The following is a 21,965-nucleotide window of genomic DNA, read 5'->3' on the forward strand; positions in this document are numbered from 1 at the left end:
ATGTCTCTAGATAGATTGCATGTTCTTTCACCTCTTTCAATTCTATTCTGACCATATCGTCCGGTTTTAATCCTAAGGCATTGTGCGGATACCCTAAATTTGGTAAAAACAGATCTATAATTTTTTTCTACACAAAATACTCAAATACGCTGCATATTCAAATTGGTGCTCTAAATGTTTATATAAATGTAATACTTGATTGCTTTCTAATTCTGTGTGAATGTATCAACCAGTCTTTGTCTGAACATAGATATAAAGTGGGTCACATTTACTGTTAACGTTGTTTCAAACACGTATCCAAAACCATGTTCATATAATAACTTCTTTACTTTTGAAACCCAGTTAATCTTATTATTACATAAATCCTCTAATAACAGTTCATATACTTTACTTATTATACAATTATTAGAATTTTTGATCTTAAGAAAATACTTGACTATTTTAACATATCTGTTTACATACAACGGATATCGTCCTAATTCTCCATATATAGCTACACTACTGGACGATAATTTTACATTTAGAATTCTTTTGCAAAATTTTAGATGTATCCTTTCAATGTCTTTGTTTTTAGTAAATCCCCAAACTTCAGAAGAGTAACTTAAAATTGAGGAAACAAATGAATCAAATAAACTCAACATTGTCTTTGGGGTAAAATCAAAGTCCTTAGTATTATTCATTAAACAGTTCATAGCTTTAAGCGCTTTGCCGACGAGCATCTGTGTATTATAGTTAAAATTGCCATTTGAGTCAAATACCACACCTAAATAGTTGAAATTGTTAACAATAGCTAAATTTGTGTCATTGTAAGTCCATTTTTCATTTTCACGCAACGGTCCACGCTTTCTAAAAACCATAACTTTGGTTTTTTCAATGTTAACGGTTAATCCCCATCGCCTACAGTATGTGAGCAAGTCATCTAAACTTTGTTGTAATCCTTCTACAGTGTCCGAAAATAGTACCATATCGTCTGCGTATAAAAACAGCACCAGAGTCAAATCATCAAATTTTAAGCCACTTTCTGGTCTCGAACCAATGTACAACTCTAGATCTTCAATAAACATAGACCACAGTAACGGTGAACATATCTCTCCCTGTTTTAGGCCCACTGCTATTTCCATGAAGTCCGAGAATTCGTTTCCATGACGTACTCTACATTTCACTTGCTCATACATTGATCTTATGACCCTGAGCAATTTACCGTTTATTCCCAGTTTTGACATTTTGAACCACAATGCGTTCCGGTATACACTATCAAAACATTTTTGCATATCTATAAAGGTAGTGTAGAGGCGTGTACCATTATTTAACATGTGATTAACTATACTGTGTAGGCAAAATATCGCATCAGTGGTTGATAATCCTTTCTTAAATCCAAATTGTGAATCTGATATTATGTTATGTCTATCACTCCAGTCTGACATTCTCTTATTTAATATTGATGTGAATATTTTCGACATAGAACTAACTAGTGTTATTCCCCTATAATTATCGACAATACTAGCATCTCCTTTTTTAAACACTGGTATAATGATTCCTTCCATCCATGCATTTGGAAAATGTCCAGTCGATAGTATAACATTGAAAATATCCCGTAGATGCCCGCATATGATGTCACATGTTTCAATAAAATATTCATTTATGAGGTCATCACTCCCACCTGCCTTGCCTCGTTTCAAACAACTAATTGCATGTCGCACTTCATCAATTGTAATTACAGAATCTAATTCCGCGAAAATAGGGTCATCATAACAATATTGGTTATTGCAGTAATTCTCGCTTTCTGGATCAGTAGTAGTGTTAATGCTATCTGATAAATTCCTAAAATAGTCATAGAATTCTTGCACAGATATGTTTTCGTTCAGTTGTGTTTTTTTCTTTGAAAAATATTTCCAGAAATCGCACGGCTTTTTACTTTTAAGTGCTTCAATTTCTCGCATCTTTATAAGTTTACTCCTATTGCGCTTTACTTTTATCAAAGATTTATATTGTCTCTTTTTTAACATTAACTGGTGTCTATTTTCATTTGTCTTCACTTCATTAAATAATCGTAATGCTTCCAAATACTCTAACTTTCTTTCTCTGCACGAGTCATCAAACCAATCTGATTTTTTCATCACTTTTGTAGTATCAAATTGTATATTTTGTTTTCGCATGGTTAATTCCTTGTGAAACAATGGCTTTGCCTCTTCGTTTATTATTTGTGCGAATCTGTCAACCATTTCATTTACTTTGATGTTATCAAATATTTCCTCCTCTGAATAGCTTATTAAATTGTTTAATTCAGGCAATCTGCCAATCAATCTTCTTCTAAAAGTATCTCTTTTATCTGCAGACCATTTCGTTGACTGTAAAGATTTTAAATTGCTATCATCTCGTGTTATAGTGTTGATTGAAATAGTAAATTCTATAATTGCATGGTCTGAAAATATATTAAAATCAGAAATATTAAACGTTTTAATATATTTAAAATTGCACTGTTTAGCAAGAAGGTAATCTATAACAGTACTCCCATTGTATCCACAATATGTATACGGTCCTGTCGATTCTAATCGACCGTTACATATTCTTAAACCGGTCGCTTTGCACATGTCTAATAACTGTAAACCGTAAGAATTAAACTGTGTATCCATAGACGTGCGATCAAGCGGGATGTCTGGCACGTAGTCATCTCCGTCCAAAATTGAGTTCATTCTGTCATATTCGATAAAATCCGGTTTAAGTCCAATTCGGCTATTCATATCTCCAGAAACCAATACCGTTCCTCGTTGACTAAAAAAGCTTATATCATTTTCTAAAATGTCAAATAAATTTTGATTACATACATTATAAGCAGGCGAATCTTGTCCCCATATATAAGTGGCACATAGATATATGTCTTTATCTAACATAAAGAATGATTTATCCAGCTTTATCCATATGATTGTGTCAAAGTGATTTCTAATAATTGAAATTCCTTTCGCTATATAGTCTCTGTAAAACAACATAATACCACCACTACTTCGACGTGCATTTCTGTGTTGAAATTTGCGATAGAAATTGTGCGATGCATATCCTTTCAATTTTATATTACTATCTTTAGATGTCCATGATTCTAGAAGAAAAATAATATCATATTTAGATACTATATTACAGAAGTCTTCGTCCTCTTGTTTCTCTTTAGATAAGCCATTACAATTCCATACGGCAATCGAAACTACACCTTCTTGTAATTCCTACGGTACCGTCCCATACGGACCATCTGTATACACTTTACCATCCACGATAAGTTTGTTATATTTGATATATGCTTCCTTTTTTGCCTCTCGAGCCCTTTTCATAATTGGAACAAGTAATTTCCTTTGTGAAACAACTTCCGGCGGATATTGATCATGCATGAATAGTCCAGATTCTCTAGGATTGACATTATCTTTGAATGATTTTACGTAGTTTTTTGTCTTAAGGTTGTTGAAAGTAACTAATACATTTTTTGGCTTACTTTGTCTTCGAACGCCAATTCGTCTAGCACTCTCTATTTCTAGTGTTGTCAAACTTTCCTCGGGGATCTTCAAATCGTCCTGAAAGTATTTTTTGACATTTCCAAGTGTCTGTTCGGCTGTTTCATCCTTTGATTCTTTGATCCCACCAATGATCAAATTACACATCATAGACTTAGCTTGGATATCAATAATAGTCTCTTTTAATTTCTTATTTTCGGACTGTAAAATTGATACCTGCTCTTTTGTTTTATCCAAATTAAAATCATGTAATTCCACCATGTCCTCCACGGAACTTAATTTATCCTCACTTTTAGCCACTCTTTTATCTAAATCAGACCATAACTTATTGAGTTTATCATCCAGTTTTGTAACCTTTTCCTCCACCGATTCTAATTTATTGAGTCTAGTGTTCATTTCCTCAAATTTTCCACTAATGAATTTCATCAATTCCTCATTTGTTACTTGTTTTATGCGTTGAAACTCATATGGAGATGTCGCTCCGACATTTTGTGTACATTCTTGCGTAAAATTCGTTGGCATAACAGACACAGGCGTTCGACACTGATTACTGTACGGTAGTTGTACATATTGCTGAGGGTTATAGTTCATCCCGTTATTGCCTTTAATCTGATCCATAGTATAACAATCCGTATTGTTAGAATATATCAGGAGCCTGTTGTCGGTGTAAGAATTTTAAAACTCGTGAATATAAAATATCGCAACGAACCAGAAGTTTTAAAACGGTTTTGTTTGTATTGTTTTAGTATTAATAGTAATTAGCAAGACCGAGTTTACTCGCAATACAGGACAGGCAACTCTTGGTTTTCATTCGATATTTTTGGTTATTTATCTACGTTATTCAGGATTACCCAGATTTTAAATTGTATATACATGAACTGAGTTTTCGACATTTACAATGGATTTTTTATTGGACAAATGAAAATTTAAATATTTTTTTCTTATTATAATTAAAACTCTTTGTTTAGTTTTTAAGATAAACATTATATTAGGTGATATCGCATGGGTCAGTCACAAACACGCGCGCGCCTGTTTGAGGAAACAGTTATTTAATACTTCATTATACATAAATTTAAACGCTTGAAAAAACTGTATTGAGCCTTTGTACATCACACATTTTTCGACATTCCATATTTTGACATATATTTCACATAAAGCAATATAGTAACACACGCACGCACGAACACACAAAATACATAACTACACATGCACATAAAAGTGAACACGTTCCTACAGTATTAACACTTTCGCACATGTGATCACTTATGAAATATTTTCAATGTGCTCTTTATCATTTTATGCTGAAGTTATATTATGATTTTTAAGGACAGTTAAATCTTCTAGAAATGCAGCTGTGCCCTCTTTACAGCAATTGTAGATGAAGCAAAGTATGGTAGCAAGTTATATAGATGTAAGTTCACGTATATACATTGTTGTGTTTTGTGAATAAAATAAGACATTTACACGGACGTACTGTCTGTAAAGAAGAGTTACTCAGACTCATATATTCCACTCTGTACTGACATCATGTGTTTTATTCTTTCTCAAGGCAAAGTCAAATTTCCTTAATTACACGCATTTATTTTGACAAGAATAAATGTGCTTAGTTATAAATACATTGATTCTCTTTTATATCTTGTTAGAATCAATTCTAAGGCGGAATGATGTCACACTTCATAAAATGATGTCAATTAAGGCATATATGATATAAGCATTTTGCCGCGCATTTGAAAATGCTAAACCATACTTGCTTTTAATATGCAAAAATCAAATATATAAAATATAAGAATTAACTCGATATTACTGTATCAAAAAATATGTATTTCTTTACAGTTTAATCACTTTTATATATGTTAATGATAGTAATTTTTTTAGTTACTACGTGCGTAAAGCGATAAGTACGCCGCTTTGATAATGTGAGAGTGACGTTACATTTTCTTTTGTACATGTACACTAAAGTTAACAACATTTGAGCCGTGTCACGACAAAACCAACATAATGAGTTTGCGACCAGCATGGATCCAGACCAGCCTGCGCATCTGCGCAGTCTGATCAGGATCCATGCTGTTCGCTATCAGTTTCTCTACTTGTTATAGGGTTTGTAAGCGAACAGCATGGATCCTGATCAGACTGCACGGATGCGCAGGCTGGTCTGGATCCATGCTGGTCGCAAACCCATTATGTTGGTTTTGTCGTGACACGGCTCATTTGTCTTAATAGGTAAAACAGGGTTTTCAAAGCGAATATAATGTCAGATAAGAAACAGAATTTGAAATGTCTTGATGGAAAAGTTAGAATGTCATACACATTAAATTTTATCACAAGTTCGAGCCTCACAAGTTGTCTTACTTTTTTGCGTTTTTCTTTCCATATTTTTTTTTAATTTAACATTAGAAAAATGAATTAGGATAGAAAGGCAGTTTTGTTATGATATTTAATAATTTAGATATACATGCACGGATGATATCCTGTATAGTGTGTAGTATGTAGTAGTCATAGTACTTTTGCAGTGCCATAGTATTTCGTGCAAACTTAACTATAGTTGAAACAGTCTGTGTACAGTATCATGCATTCCGTATAAGTTTGCACCAACTTGCTAAATAGGGCTAAATATAGCTACATTTAAAACAAAATGAGAAGTTAATAGAAAATATCACAGCATTAATAATCTTTACAATAAATGTTACAAAATTTTCATTACCTGATTGATAATTATAAAGCAATATTTTTGGGAAAAAGTTGCAATCCGAGCCTAGTTGTCTTGCATTGATATTTACCACAACCTTACCTACTGCATTACTCTGAGAGTTGGTTAATTTGTTGATAATTTAATTTATATAGCTAGCCTGTTTGGAGATAATAAACACAATATGATATCTGTTTTACACCAGGATAGTGGACTTGACCACCTCGTCACTTAATTATCATACTAAACGCACAGTACTTGTGCGCACGTGAAATTTGTGTTGATAGTAAATGGGGTTTTACGGGGCGCACTTAATAGTGCATTTGCCCTTGGTTTTTTAAAATAAAAATTTCCTATGGGTTTTTTTATGAAATTTTCACATATGATACGTTTTTATTTTATTATCTGAAATTTTATTTCATACTATTCAGATTAATGTATAGGGGAAGGGGGAGATTTTTATTTATTTCGGGGAAAAATTATAAAATTTATTTTTAGAAAGGGAAAACCCCGTAAAATAGAGTTCTATTGTCAACTTTCCTATTTTGTTAAACAGGGCTTAAAAATAAAAAAAATTAAATTTTACACTATTGTTTATTGAAGGTATTCATTCGTTGCTGAGATAGTTTTTGAAACAATTGAAATTGAAACAAACAATAATCCAAATTTGTTAAGATTAACGTTTTTTATATAAATGAGAAGTATACTAGCTGAGTATTCCGCCTTTTACTTAACTGGATATCATTGTGCAAACACGGATCTACATCTGAGTAACAAATATCTGTACTTTTTAAGCCTTTTTTTCAAACGAATTGACTCATACTAACGATGCTAATATACATCGTAAAACGATCAAAAAGATTATGTCAGCACTTTTTCCCAATACAATGTTATTTTGTATTAATATATTTTTAATCAATAAAACACTCTTTACATAGAACAAGATACCATTATCATTTATATTACAGGTGTGAAATAAATATATTCGTAAAGGTTTTTTAACAAAAACATAAAACTTATCACCCGTCATAGATTAATCATTTCATTTAAATCCTGTGTAAATGGTTGCTTATAAATGACATCTTTACCCTAATAATATAAAATAATTTTGAAATTTGCGTTAGAAAAAAATGCATATAATGTATACGCTTAAAAAATGCTTGTGTATAGTCTTTTTGAAAGTTGTGATAACTATTTCACGACACTATTTAAACAGGATTTTTAACTCTCTTTTTCAGATACACACATGCCGAAGAAGATTGTAATATCTTGAGATAACATTTCCTACGTCACGAAATAGACACCGTCACACTGGTCTGCGTAACATTCCTATAGATGATTGATATATTTAAGTGCTTTTAAGAACTGTGTTTGAATGACGAATTTCTGTGAATACGGATTTTTAGTTTTAATGATTATTTTTAAAACTTTCTGTAATAATCATATTGTGCTATGGACTCATTTTCCTAAAATAATACGTGAATGTTAACACGAACAAATGATATGAATATCTTAAAAATATTTTATGGGTGTAATACAAGTGGCTCATAAAAATCATTGTTAAGATAAATAGAATCGAACTTCAAGTTGGTATAGTTTGTTCTACATTTAAACAACATGCAATTCATAAAGATTACGGCTTGAAAATATCGAAACATGTACATGTATAACTCGATCTCTAAAGAAAAGATCGCAGTGCGATTTTTTCCACTGTGATACGTATTTCATGACTCTGTATCGCATCATACCGGTATATCGCCGTTCCGTTGCAACGCTACATTAATTTGTCCCTCTGGAATAAGGCTTGCAACAATATATGACTGTTGTAGCGAAGACATGTTTATTTTGTTTAATATATGTATACATATTGAATATATGTTTATGAAGTAATAAATATTTAAGAGTGACTCGATTTGGTTTTAACTTTATTATTTGAAATACTCCAATTGTGAAGATAACGTTCTTAAGCATATGACTTTACAGTTCCCATTCAAAATGTGTAATAAAACATGTTCTATTGTACAAGTCTGCATTTTGGTCATGTATACGTGTCACTTATATGTAAATGCATGCTTTTGATATTATCTGTATCTTCTTTTATCAAGAAAATACAGTTATGTATTCCCTGTGGACAACTAAAAAATGCAATTCCGTATATCCCCTGTATATATTGAAAATACGATTCCGTATATCCCCTGTATATGTAGAAAATACCATTCCGTATATCTTCTGTATATGTAGAAAATACGATTCCGTATATCATCTGTATATGTGGAAAATACGAGTCCGTATATCCTCTGTATATGTAGAATATACGGTTCCGTATATCCTCTGTATACGTAGAAAATACGAGTCCGTATATCCTCTGTATATGTAGAAAATACGGTCCCGTATATCCTTGGTATATTTATAGTATACTAGGGATAGCAACCTAAATATAGTCCGTATACGGGATTTTATTATCCGTATACTTCAAAAGTACGAACAAATATACGTACATGTATATGGGGCAAATACGGAATTCCGTATATGCCTGATGCATATACGGACTTCCCGTATACCCGGTGTTCCCTATACGGACTCGTATACTTGGTCCGTATATTCGACGAATACATCCCGTACACGCCCGTATATGTCAAAAATACGGGACCGTATATTCCCGTATATCAGTATATTTTTCGCAGTGATAAGCTCACAGAGATTTAAAAGTCTATGTAGCATTCATACATTTTACCTAGTATATATGGAAAATATCGAAGTCTAAACTGTAACCGAAATCTGGGTATAAACTGTAACAAAATTGGGTACAAATCGCTAGGTCTATGCTGTAACCCTGCACAAATCAACTCGCTCTATACTGTAACAGTGTTTATTTTTTCAAACGCATTTAACGAACAAGAACATAGGTTCAACTGGTCATTTACTTTTATAAACGTTTCCCAACATGAAGGACTAACGTTTTGCAGATTTACTTTTTCTAGGCATGCTTATATAATGTCGAAATTGGAGAAAAATGCGTTGGTCTCTCGATTCAAATTTTCTGTCAAATCTGCATATTTATGAGACAATATAGCGATAAATCTGCGGTGCAGGGTCTGAAGAAATATATGACTAGATACCGGATTCTGTTCCTTACAAGGAAGGCACAAAAGCATATTTTAGAAACTAAACTACTAGTAGTATGGACCAGAATAAAAAACACCTACCTCTCTTCCCATAAATAACCCTCCATCTTGAAAATTCTATACTGTAACCGAAAAACGCGATACTGTAACACGTTCCCTACGGTGTGTACTGAAGTTATCAGTTTATTGTGTTAGTGAAGGCAATCAGTACTGCCTACAGGTAAACATGCATGACAGCCTGCCCAGGAAGAATGCAGTGGCTACATTGAGCTCTGGTAAATTCAATGTGGCTTATTGCCGTGATCTGGAGTGAAAACTACCAGCCACCAAATTATCAAAATAATAAGACCTGTCCACTGTGAGACAGCTTGCCCCTTTGTACTCAGAAATAAAAAGAAAGTAGAAAAGGTGGCATAATTCAACGAAGTGCCTGGCAGAATTACATGTCCTTGATAGCAGTCAAGAATTTCAAGTTTATAGCAAATGTGTGATGCTTTTTGTTTTTAAATATAAAGAAACTATTTTAAAATTAAAGGGAGAGAATTAAGCAAAACTAATCAGTTATCTGTCCATTAAAATGCATACCAAATTGATACATCATTTTAAGTGAATACTTACAATCACATGATAGCTTATTGGATATGAATCTTTACACAAAAGCTGACCGAATATTTTTGTCAAAAAGGAGCAAACTAGTGATAGCAAAAGACGGTAGCATGCTATTCTCTATATTTACAACATGACAATCATATGCAGTCTAAATTGCCATATGTTAACATTTGACAATTGAGCTGTCATCGATAGAGACAATATCAAAGTATTTTTTATATTTTCGTAGATCAGTAATTGGTACATTTGAAAAAATCAATAATTTTGATTAATTGGAAAGGAAATGGAAATAACTAGAGAAAAATCAACTGTCAAATTATGAAAATTCACCCAAAACATATAGAAAAGGAAGTCGCCATAATTCTGACACTAAGCCGTTCTTTGGAAACATTTCTAAAAATAACTTTACCTTTTTAATTTATTGTATATTTTCATAATTTTCTCAGAAAACATCACACATATTTACTTCAAACTAGAAATATTTGTTGAACAATAAGGCAAAAACTTCTGCCAAAATGTTTACCAGAAGTGTGCCTCATTTTCATTATTACTATAAAATACTGAGAAAAGCTGAGCACAAGCCTCCAAGGAGAGTTCTTGTTCCTTACAGGGACTCCACTGAAGTTTTTTTGACATAGCAGGACTGGATATAATTATTTTTGTTTATCATTTCATGAAGGTCTAGACCAATAACTTGTGTTCAAACCATTCTCTCACAAAAAGAACCGGTGTAAAACTGCCAATAAAAAGGGATAGGGACTACATGTTTATGCAGCTGTCATTTTTTCTCTTTAATTCAAGATGTAATTTATGTTCAGAAATGCATGCATGCTAAAATTGGCAAGGTTGAAAAAGAAAATGAAAATTTTAGATAATTCCTGTTTTAGAACAATGTATAAATTAAATAAAGTGCACATTTATACCATATATTTGTCTAAAATTTATTCATTTCCTCGAAAAACACACTGTTCTCATTAAGCATTTTTGTGTCTTGGCAAAAAAGTGCACATGCTTTTACTTTAACCTGTTCTGCCAAACCATACAAATCAAAAAGGATCGAAATGATATTATATTTTGGTGCGTAAAATTTGTGAATTTTAACGCAAATTGAGTAAGTCCGAGAACGCCCTAGATGAAAATACTGTCCTCAATGCAATCCAATATTTTTTTTAAATTTCAATAGAAATAACTTTGTTCGTCGACGTTGCAGTGACGTGAAAACATTTTTGTACGGAAATGAACTTCCATATGTTTTTGTCTACGATGTCGTACTGAAAACCTGGGTTTTTTCTGCCTTATCTCATGTCACACAGATCAGAAAACAAATTAACAAAGGATTATATGATTTCGTGCTTAAAACGGCGGCGGACATGTTGTAGATATCTTTTCTTTGTTTTGCTTGTCCATTATCAGCAGTCTGAAATCTGAAAGGCACGACAAGTGAAGAACAGCTCTACACTTATTTGTCAATTTCTATTTGTAAACTATCATGTAAATTTAACTTGCCTCCAAAATGCCGTGGCGTCTCATAAATGAATGAACCTCAAGTATTAATTATTAATTTAGTAAATGAAATTGTTTCTGTTAACATTTTATTTGTGATTTGTATTGAAAAGCATAGTATTGTTGTTCAGTAAAGGGATATTTGTATAATGTTGACACAAATTCTCCGTATGACGATAAACAGAGATTTAAAATTAGTTAAAACAGCAAATTAAGGAATGTGTTAAAAAACGTATACACTTGATCAGTTACTTTGTTCGACTGATTAATTACGATCACCAATCATCTCCCCAACGCGTTCGCCCCTCCTCCCGAAGATTGGATTTATCAGTAAACCACATGTATATTCAATAGAGATAACATTGGACATTATAATTTCAGAGGACACGATAAAGGAAGCACAAAACACCAGGAAAAAAATAATATTAATTATGTTCATCCTGTTTTAAAAACTTAATTAGCAGTCACTCATAATCGTTTTGCATTTTCTCAAACAATCTTTTCTTTATTAACTTGTTGATGTCTAGAGAATTTCGCAAAGATGCACTTTTAAAAATTCACGCTGGTAGGAATAAAATATTATTATCATTATCAGGATTTTTAATCAGATTGAATTGATAAATAAGACAAGGGTATAGCGTGCAGTCGTTTTTCTTATTTTATGTTATTGTAGGATACAGAAGCATAGATTAATCAAACATTAGCTACCTGCAGCATTTGTGATAACATCCAAAAAGATGGTGTTTCAAAATGATTCGATTACTCTTAATGAATTGAACAAGGAGGAAGTAAAACGACAGATTCCACTGATAATTTATCTTTTTGTTATAAGTATTATCGGACTCGTTGGAAATTCGTTGGTATGCTATGTGTTTGCAAAAACTGAAAGCAGGTCTACATATCGCATCTTTGTAACATTTGTATCTTCGGTTGATTTGTTTACATGCTGTATATGTCTGCCGCTACATTTCGTCATGCAGTTTTATAGATTCACTTACAATAATAAATGGCTATGTAAGATTTCGATTTCAATGACTACATGGACAACGATGACCTCTTGCTTCGTCCTACTGTGTATTGCATTTGACAGATTCAGAAAGGTTTGCTACCCTTTGAATTGGCAGGTTTCACTTAAAGCAGCAAAATGTATGTGCCTTGCATCAGTAGGTGTTGGACTGAGTTGTTCTTGGATTTCTGCAATTATGTATGATATACAAAAAGGAAAACATAAAGTTTATAATGTTACAATTTTTCAATGTATAGTAACAGATGATATGAAGGAAACACTATTTCCCTTAATTAACAATTTCACGTTTGCCACCATTTTCGTTGGGGTTTTTACCACCACATTCAGTCTCTACATCTGTATAGCAGTACGTATAAGGCGACAGATGAGATGGAAACACAGTGAAAATGATAGATTTGGCATTGAAAACAACCGAATGAAAATATTTGCCGAAATGTCTGACGAGCAAAGTTGCAAAACGCTTTATCCTGAGCCAATAACAGATTTAAACGGCAGCCCGGACAAGATGTGTAAAAACACAAATGTGAAAATAAAAAAGTCCAAAGCAAATAAGAACCATCTCTATCATACTTCTAAAATCATGTTTATGGTGTCAATAGCAGCTATCGTCTCGTTTACACCAGTAATTTCATTGCGTTTGACCCGTTCATTGGACAAAACATTTGTAGAATCATTGGACAACACTGAGAGAGTTGTGTGCAAAATTTTTCTGATGTCATTCTTTATCAACAGTGCCGTAAACCCGTTGATTTATGGGATATTAGATGTTAAATTTAGAAGCTCGTGTAAAAAGTTATGTTTCTGTGGCCGTACTTAGATATTAATTTTTGTACGATTCATGTAATTATAAATAGAATTTTCATATATTTTTAGAAAATACAGGGCAAAATGCAAGTTATGATTCGACTGCTAGACTAGCATTGTTAAGAGTACGGCATTTAAACATAACGTACATATATGTACTTTTATCAAGGAGCCCCACTGGTCCAAAAGTCTAAAAACATACATAGGGATCAACGTTGGCACTAAATACAGAATGATATACAACAGATAATTATGAAATCTACTCATAAATAAATTTGAAAACGTATTTTTGTGCTATTCTATGTCTGATTTGAGAAAAAAAAGTCGCAACGCTTTTCAATTTTTGGTCATTTTTAACAAAATAAATACTCATTCTGGAAAAATTGGAGTAAGCGAACGATCATAAATTTTGCAAGCAAGTTATTTGTCTGGGCCTACCTAAAATTGAACTTTTATCTATTGCCAGTCCCGTCATGTCAGGGTTTTGAACATGTAACATGACCGGGATCTACAGATTACTTTTATTATAAAACTTACAAGTGCATATTAATACTTTATCCTTTATCCTTTGCTATTTTTTAAAACTATTAGTGTTTGAAATTGCTAAAAAATGAAGAGCCTAAAGATTTGTTAATTTTCTGCTGAAGTCCATGCTTATATTGGCCGACATATTCTCCAGTAAAAAAGAATATGTTAGATTTGAACAAATATGTACGTTTACGTAAGTATAATCATTTCCAAATTTTACATGATTAAATGTTTTCATTTAAGTTATAGTTAGTCTTACGGAATGAGTAATACTTTCAAGTATTCACTTCTGGAACAGCTATGATGTGAAATTGACAGAACGGGAATAATTGAATCAGTCCATGTATGCCCGAAATGACGCCCCAAATGTTCAAGCCTTTTAAAACAACTTTAAAGTAGCATTCAGCCATCAGTCATATCAATCAATTTATATAAATTTACAGCGTGATTCAGCAAGATGTATTTCAAACTGAGAATACACTTTCTGATTTATCACATACCCGTGCCGCTTTTGTGACTCTGTATATGTGGTATTGCACGGCCGTGCATATATTTTAACGTGACGTTAAACATAGTTTAAAGATGTGCTAAATGTGACTGTTACACTACAGGCGTCAATGTTAATTTGGATATGTGATAAATAAATTATTGCATTCGTGTAGGTTCATTACTAAATTTATTGAACTTATTCAATTAAGTTATAATATGAAGCGTGTCGTGACAAAATCAACATAGTGCGTTTGCGACCAGTAGGATCCAGACCAGCCTGCGCATCCCTGCAGTCTGATCAGGATCCATGTTGTTCGCTTACAAACCCTATTACAATTACAGAAATCGATAGCGAACAGCATGGATCCTGATCAGACTGCGCGGATGCTCAGGCTGGTCTGGATTCATGCTGGTCGCAAACCCACTATGTTGATTTTGTCATGACACGGCTCATATGATGATATAATTTTTTCAACTTGTTCATTAATTTCATGATGAACCTACACTCATTTAATATCCTGTATATATTACATGTTGTCGTCATTTAACTACTCTGTACCTAAATATAGAAGAAGACCTTTATAACTCTATATTCTTCAGTCATGTACCTTTTTGTTGTATATTCAACATTTATATTATGATTATATGATGATTCTTTCCTTTGCTTGTTTGTTTGTTTGTCTTTTTGGGTTTTTTTTTGCATGAGTTATATCAATTTTTGTAGACGTCATTAAGGCAAAGCTACACGACAAATATTCAAACTTTAGGCATTTTAGTTTCACAAAATAAGACTCAAATGTTTCCGATTACCATACTGTATTAAATAAATGACAGCAGAGGCAGGGCCAAGAGACATGATTAATATCAGTTTTGTAAAGGTCAACAAGGCAATGCTAATGTCAAATATCTAAGCTTTAGGTATTGTAGTTTCATAAAATATAACATAAATGTTTTTCCTAATTTTTTATTTACACTGTCTCGTTAATAGGAAAATATTGGGGCTAAGAGTGAGGTTTGGTGCACCATTAACCGGTTTAAACTCCCCAGCAGTACTTGTGCTGCTGACCGTTACAAGGCGGCGCCTCTCTGTGTTCCTCAGATGTATGTCTATGTTGTTTCATAGTGTTTTGGTGACACTTTTGCTTGTGCCCCTTGTTGTTTTCTCGTCTACAGTAAGTATTTTCCCCTTTGCCCCTCGTTTTTATTTCTTTGATTTACCCCCACACCCTTCCCCGGGTCTCCTGTCCCCTTCCCCTGTGCCCTTTGGCATTGTGGGCCTATTATTCAATCATTTATTTGTTTTCTTTGAATTCCTTATCAGTTACAAATTATTTCCTATTATTCAATCATTTATTTGTTTTCTTTGAATTCCTTATCAGTTACAAATTATTTCCTATTATTCAATCATTTATTTGTTTTCTTTGAATTCCTTTAGTTACAAATTATTTATCATTTTAGTGATTAACCTGTCCGTGCTCTGTCTTGTGCCCTGTCCTGTTTTTGTTTGGGGTCCGCCTGGGCTCCTTGCCACTGGTTCTTGTTGCTGGGTCGTATGGGGGTTGCGTTCATTGAACGCCATCTTTCCTTGTTGATCTTTTTTTATCATATTCTATAGAAAACTATATACTGCGGACCAATATTGACCGAAGGGGCATGAATAATACAATTTTTGTGGTCCACAAAGTGATGTTACATGCCAAATATCTTATCTTTGGGCATTGTTGTTTTACACAAAAAATTTCAGATGTGTTTCCTATGTGTCTATATAAATCAAATGACCCAAGGGGCGGGGCCATTATGAAACAAAGGGGCATGATACTTATTTTTTGCTATGGTCAATTATACAATAATACACGCTAAATATCTGAGCTTTAGACATCGTTGTTTCACATAATGAACTATGATTTCCTATATAAAGATACTGTATGTTGTAATTGAGGTTGTATACCACACTTAAATGAAATTATATATAATTATATAATTATGCTTATAAAACAATTTTCTAACATCGATGAATATGTTATATATGTACTGCAAATATTTGTACATATTATATGTAATCATTAAAATATATGCATTCATTTCTTATTTAAAAATGACTTAGTCTTTATAGAAAATAACTTTTTAATACCTCCCTTTATTTACATGCAATGTTAAAGTCAATAATATCTTTATAAATAATGCATTTGGAGCTTACAAAATTGATATGTCTTAATTTGAGCATCATATTTATGATAAAAAAATATAAAAATTTGTGTTACAGTATCTATAACTTAATAAAAACGAAGTAATCCCAGGGGCGAGGCCAATTTTGATCTCATTAAACCTGGGTTCTGCACATCGTCACATTATATATAATATTTCTGCAAAAAACGTTTAATGTCTTTCTATCGGTTCAAAAGATACAGAGCACACACAGAATTAACAAATATCCTAATGACTAAGTGTGGCCGTGACATTGAAATAAGGAAGGTCAAACCTGTACTTTGCATATCGTCCCAATGTGCCAAGAAGTTTTAATTTTCTTCTACTGGTTCCAAAGATACAGACCGGATACAAACAGCTAGCAGACGGACCGACGACCATGGGCACATAAAAATGTAAAAACTTTGAAGCAGAAAAACACTTGGAAAAGTTGTTGTAGGGAAATTCAGGAGTCTGGAGTCCTGGAATTTTTGAAGCTGTAAAAACTAAAAAGGCATGATAAAATCAAAAAAGGCAAGCAAAATCTGCACTAGAAGAAGATCCCCCTATAAAAAAATAAAAGCAAAAGTGAAACTAGAGGCATTCCAGAGAAAGACAACGCATTATTTTTTACCTTTTTACCAACAAAACAAGGTCTATACCAACGCAACTTTTCCCCCTTTTTTATCTTCGGATAAGGGCTCGAACAATATTAAACCCCGACGGGGAAAGATTTTTGGGCTTAAAAGTAAAAAACAGTAATTTTTAAAGATGGGTTTTGACAATTTATTTCCAAAAATCAAGTAAAAACCCACCTAAAATAAAATGAATTTTATAGAACAAAAGCAAACAAACATTATTTATATTTGACATTTTTGTCGGTTTGTTTAAAAATTTTCATCATGGACGTTTTAATTAAAAGGTTGTCATCAATTTTTTAAAATAATTGTACCGAAAACTTTTTTTTCCTATTTTATTAAAATCCAAGGTTTTAAAAAAAAGCCGGGACGTTCCAGCCTATATTCAATTCGGAAAAAATGGATTTTTAAATTACAGGGGGAATAGTTTTCGAAAATTTATATGTTATTAAATTTTATATCATTAACCTAAACGCGTCCCTTTATAAGACTGTCTTGTTTGAATTAAAATGTAACAAGGAACTTCTATAATAGTACTTTCTAATAAAATCTTAACCATCGGACTAAATAGAGAAAATAAGAATCCCCAAGAAAGCCCAACACGGAAAAATGGAAATGTTGCAGGCTCGGTTTGATTGAGGCTGTTCATGGACGGTATTGTTAAGTGCAAACTACGCCCACCCCCCTAGCACTGGCTTAAGCAAAATTCAACATTTAAACAGGAAAAGATAAGATTTTGAATTTAGAAACTTCCGCAGATGTGTTCATACGGCAATTATAATGGAACCTACAATAGGACACAGAAGTGCCATTCCATGAAAAGCGGTGTATGGTCCACAAATAGTAAAAAGCATGTGCCCTAAACGAGAAAACAATGGGTCGAACTAAACAAAATAGGATTTGAAAGGGGGCCAGAGCTTATGAAGCCTGCATATCACATATAAGACGTCAAAATACAAAGTTAAAAAGCAGGCAGCATATCCTAAGGTTGGTTCAACATTATTCATGTATGTATATTGGAATCATCCAACTAAAAACATGCCAAATAGTTAAAACTATAAATACCACAAAATACCATAAGCCATCTATCTTGTAATTTGAACGTGTGAGTGTTTTGGTATCAGAACTCATTTGTGCCAAATAATAAGGACTCGAAATACTGGACAAGTAAACCCTTTTTTTTTGCCCTTTCCGCACGAGGAGATTAAATTGAACTCCAAAAGTTAGAGTCATAAAATGCAAAATTCATACATTTATGACAAAAATTTTTCAATTACATAGGCCAAAGGGGGTGAAATGCCTGCATGTGTTTAAAACCTTTAATTATAATTACTATAAATTTTTTATTTGTGGGCAACTTTCAAAATTAAAAATTTTTAATACAAACAGATGAAAAAATAAAAATAAAATTTTCAATGCCTCGATAAGTTTATATTAGACATGTATCTTATTATTGACTATTCCAAAAATTCGCAAAGGGATTTTTACATTATTTTGATCTCAAACTTTTTTTTGCATGCTCAAATTCTATTTAAAGTAACTCTATACAGTGACTGAATTGCTCTTGTAAAGCACCTACTAGTGTCATTGTTATCACTTCATTAACTTGACATTCGCGTGTCACCACTATTATCCATCTTATATAAATCTTCATCCCCTTGGAATAAAAGTTTCTAACACGATCAAGTATATGTTCAAATACTTTTGAGCACACAGGACAAAGGGAACTTGTATTAATAGCGAGAACATAACACAAGGGACGTAACTCTGGTACTTTATCAGCAAATGATCTAAGTGGTAAAGCCTCTTGCTCCCTATACATATTTGACTATTAAGGTTTTATTGATAATTAACAATGATTCGAAACGTATCTAAAACTTGGCCTATGCACAGAAGAAAAAAAGCAAATCATCAAAGCAATCTTTGTGAATGTGTTGTCTCGAGCGGGAATAAAATTAAAAACATCAAGACTCTGAGACCAGCTAGAATAGTGTAAATCTAGACAACAACTTTAATTCAAAAGAACCTAGTCCCCTGAAAAAATTTTAGGGGGGAAAAACTTTAAAGGGGAAAAAGTGCAAAAGTATGGGGGCCCAGCAAAAAATAAAAAATGGCAAAAAATTATACCATAGAATCATCCATTAAAATTTTTGAAAAAAGATTCAATAACAAAAGATATGGGCCTTTTTTAAAAAGGATGTAATTTTATTTCAAAAATGAAATACAGTTTAAATAGGCAAAGTTGAAAAAAAAATTTAGAAAATTCCGTATTAAAACTTAAAATAATACAATGTAAATTAAAAAAAAGTGAAAACATTTTTATAAAAATTTTTTGTTTTAAAATTTATTTCTTTTCCCTAAAAAATACACTTTTTTAAAATTTTGGTTCTTACCCAAATAAAGTGCACATGTTTTTATTTTAACCTTTTTCCTCCCCAAGCCATACAAAAAAAAAAAAATCGAAAGCATATTATATCATGGGACGTAAAATAGGCGAATTTTAACGCAAATTGAGTAAGTCCGAGAACGCCCTGTATGAAAATATTGTCAATTGTTTACAACTGTCCTCAATGCAATCCAATATTTTTTTTTAATTTCAACAGAAATAACTTTGTTCATCGACATTACAGTGACGTGAAAACATTTTTGTACCGAAATGAACTTCCATATGTTTTTGTTGCGATGTTGTACTGAAAACGTCAGGCTATTCTGTCTGCCTCATCTCATTTCACACAGATCAGAAAACAAATTACATAAAAATGTGCAACAAAGGATTATAATTTTATGATTTCGTGCTTAAAACGGCGGCGGACATGTTGCAGACATCTTTTCTTTGTTTTGCTTGTCCATTATCAGCGGTCTGAAATCAGAAAGGCACGACAAGTGAAGAACAGCTCTACATTTATTTGTCAATTTGAGCCGTGTCATGACAAAACCAACATAATGCGTTTGCGACCAGCATGGATCCAGACCAGCCTGCGCATCCGCGCAGTCTGATCAGGATCCAGCTGTTCGCTAGCAGTTTCTTTACTTGTTACAGGGTCGGAAGCGAACAGCATGGATCCTGATCAGACTCGCGGATGCGCAGGCTAGTCTGGATCCATGCTGGTCGCAAACCCATTATGTTGGTTTCGTCATGACGCCGCTCATTTCTATTTGTAAACTATCATGTAAATTTTTACTTGCCTCCAAAATGCCGTGGCGCCCTCATAAATGAATGAACCTCAAGTATTAATTATTAATTTAGTAAATGAAATTGTTTCTGTTAACATTTTATTTGTGATTTGTATTGAAAAGCCATAGTATTGTTGTTCAGTAAAGGTATATTTGTATAATGTTGACACAAATTCTCCGTATGACGATAAACAGAGATTTAAAATTAGTTAAAACAGCAAATTAAGGAATGTGTAAAAAAACGTATACACTTGATCAGTTACTTTGTTCGACTGATTAATTACGATCACCAACCCTCTCCCCCACGCCCTCGACTGGATTAAGCGGTATACCACATATACGTATTTCGTATTTTCAACATAGAAAAATCATTGGACATTATTATTAACCAAAGGACACGATAAAGGAAGCACAAAACACGAGGAAAACATATAATATTAATTATGTTCATCCTGTTTTAAAAACTTAACTAGCAGTGACTCATAATCGTTTTGCATTTCCGTCTATTTTCCTCAAACAATCTTTTCTTTATTAACTTGTTTATGTCTAGAGCATTTCGCAAAGAGTTACTTTTAAAAAATTACGCTGATAGGAATACAATATTATTATCGTTATCAGGATTATTAATCAGATTGAATTGATAAATAAGACAAGGATATAACGTGCTGTCTTTTTTCTTATTTTATGATATTGTAAGATAAAGAAACATAGATTAATCAAACGTTAGCTACCTGCAGCATTTGTGATAACATCCAAAAAGATGGTCTTTCAAAATGATTCGGTTACTCTGAATGAGTTAAACAATGAAGAAGTAAAACGGCAGATTCCACTGATGATTTATCTTATTGTTATAAGTATTATCGGAATCGTTGGAAATTCGTTGGTATGCTATGTGTTTGCAAAGACTGAAAGCAGGTCTACATACCGCATCTTTGTAACATTTGTATCTTCGGTTGATTTGTTTACATGCTGTATATGTCTTCCGCTACATTTCGTCATGCAGTTTTATAGATTCACTTACAATAATAAATGGCTATGTAAGATTTCGATTTCAATGACTAACATGGACAACGATGACCTTTCTTCGCCACGTGTTTGCATTTGACAGAAATTCGAAAGGTTTCTACCCTTTGAATTGGCAGGTTTAACTTAAAAGCACAAAATGTAGTGCCTCGCATCAGTAAAGGGGTTGACTGATTGTTCTTGGATTTCTGCAATTATGTATGATATACAAAAAGGAAAACATAAAGTTCATAATGTTACAATTTTTCAATGTATAGTAACAGATGATATGAAGGAAACACCATTTCCTTTAATTAACAATTTTATGTTTGCCACCATTTTCGTTGGAGTTTTCACCGTCACATTCAGTTTCTACAGCTGTATAGCAGTACGTATTAGGCGACAGATGAGATGGAAACACAGTTATCAAGGTAGATTTGGCATTGAAAACAACCGAATGAAAATATTAGCTGAAATGTCTACTGAGCAAACTGGTGAAACGCTTGAGCAAGTAACAAATTTTAACGGCAGCCCGAACAAGGTGTGTAAAGACACAAATGTGAAAGCAAAAAAGTCCAAAACAAATAAGAATCATCTCTATCAAACTTGTAAAATCATGTTTATGGTGTCATTAGCAGCTATTGTCTCATTTACACCAGTAATTTCAATACTTTTGATCCGATCATTGGACAAAACATT

General features: G+C 32.7%; 1 protein-coding gene and 1 long non-coding RNA gene across 2 annotated transcripts; one reads left to right on the forward strand and one right to left on the reverse strand.

Moving 5' to 3' along the window:
* Positions 1-206: 206 nt before the first annotated feature.
* Positions 207-4,115, reverse strand: LOC132744849 (uncharacterized). The gene is made up of 3 exons (XM_060733639.1): positions 3,479-4,115; positions 2,993-3,094; positions 207-2,422 (listed from the first exon to the last, which is right to left on the reverse strand). Exons 1-3 carry the CDS (start codon positions 4,113-4,115, stop codon positions 207-209), a joined length of 2,955 nt encoding a protein of 984 aa, XP_060589622.1.
* Positions 4,116-4,673: 558 nt separating this feature from the next.
* LOC132744827 (uncharacterized) lies at positions 4,674-8,095 on the forward strand. The gene is made up of 2 exons (XR_009627750.1): positions 4,674-4,908; positions 7,422-8,095. It is a non-coding gene; the product is annotated as an uncharacterized LOC132744827 (long non-coding RNA).
* Positions 8,096-21,965: the final 13,870 nt, after the last annotated feature.

This window comes from Ruditapes philippinarum, unplaced genomic scaffold (genome assembly GCF_026571515.1).
Source record: "Ruditapes philippinarum isolate M1 unplaced genomic scaffold, ASM2657151v2 ctg316_1_1_1_1, whole genome shotgun sequence".
NCBI classification, from domain to species: Eukaryota; Metazoa; Mollusca; class Bivalvia; order Venerida; family Veneridae; genus Ruditapes; species Ruditapes philippinarum.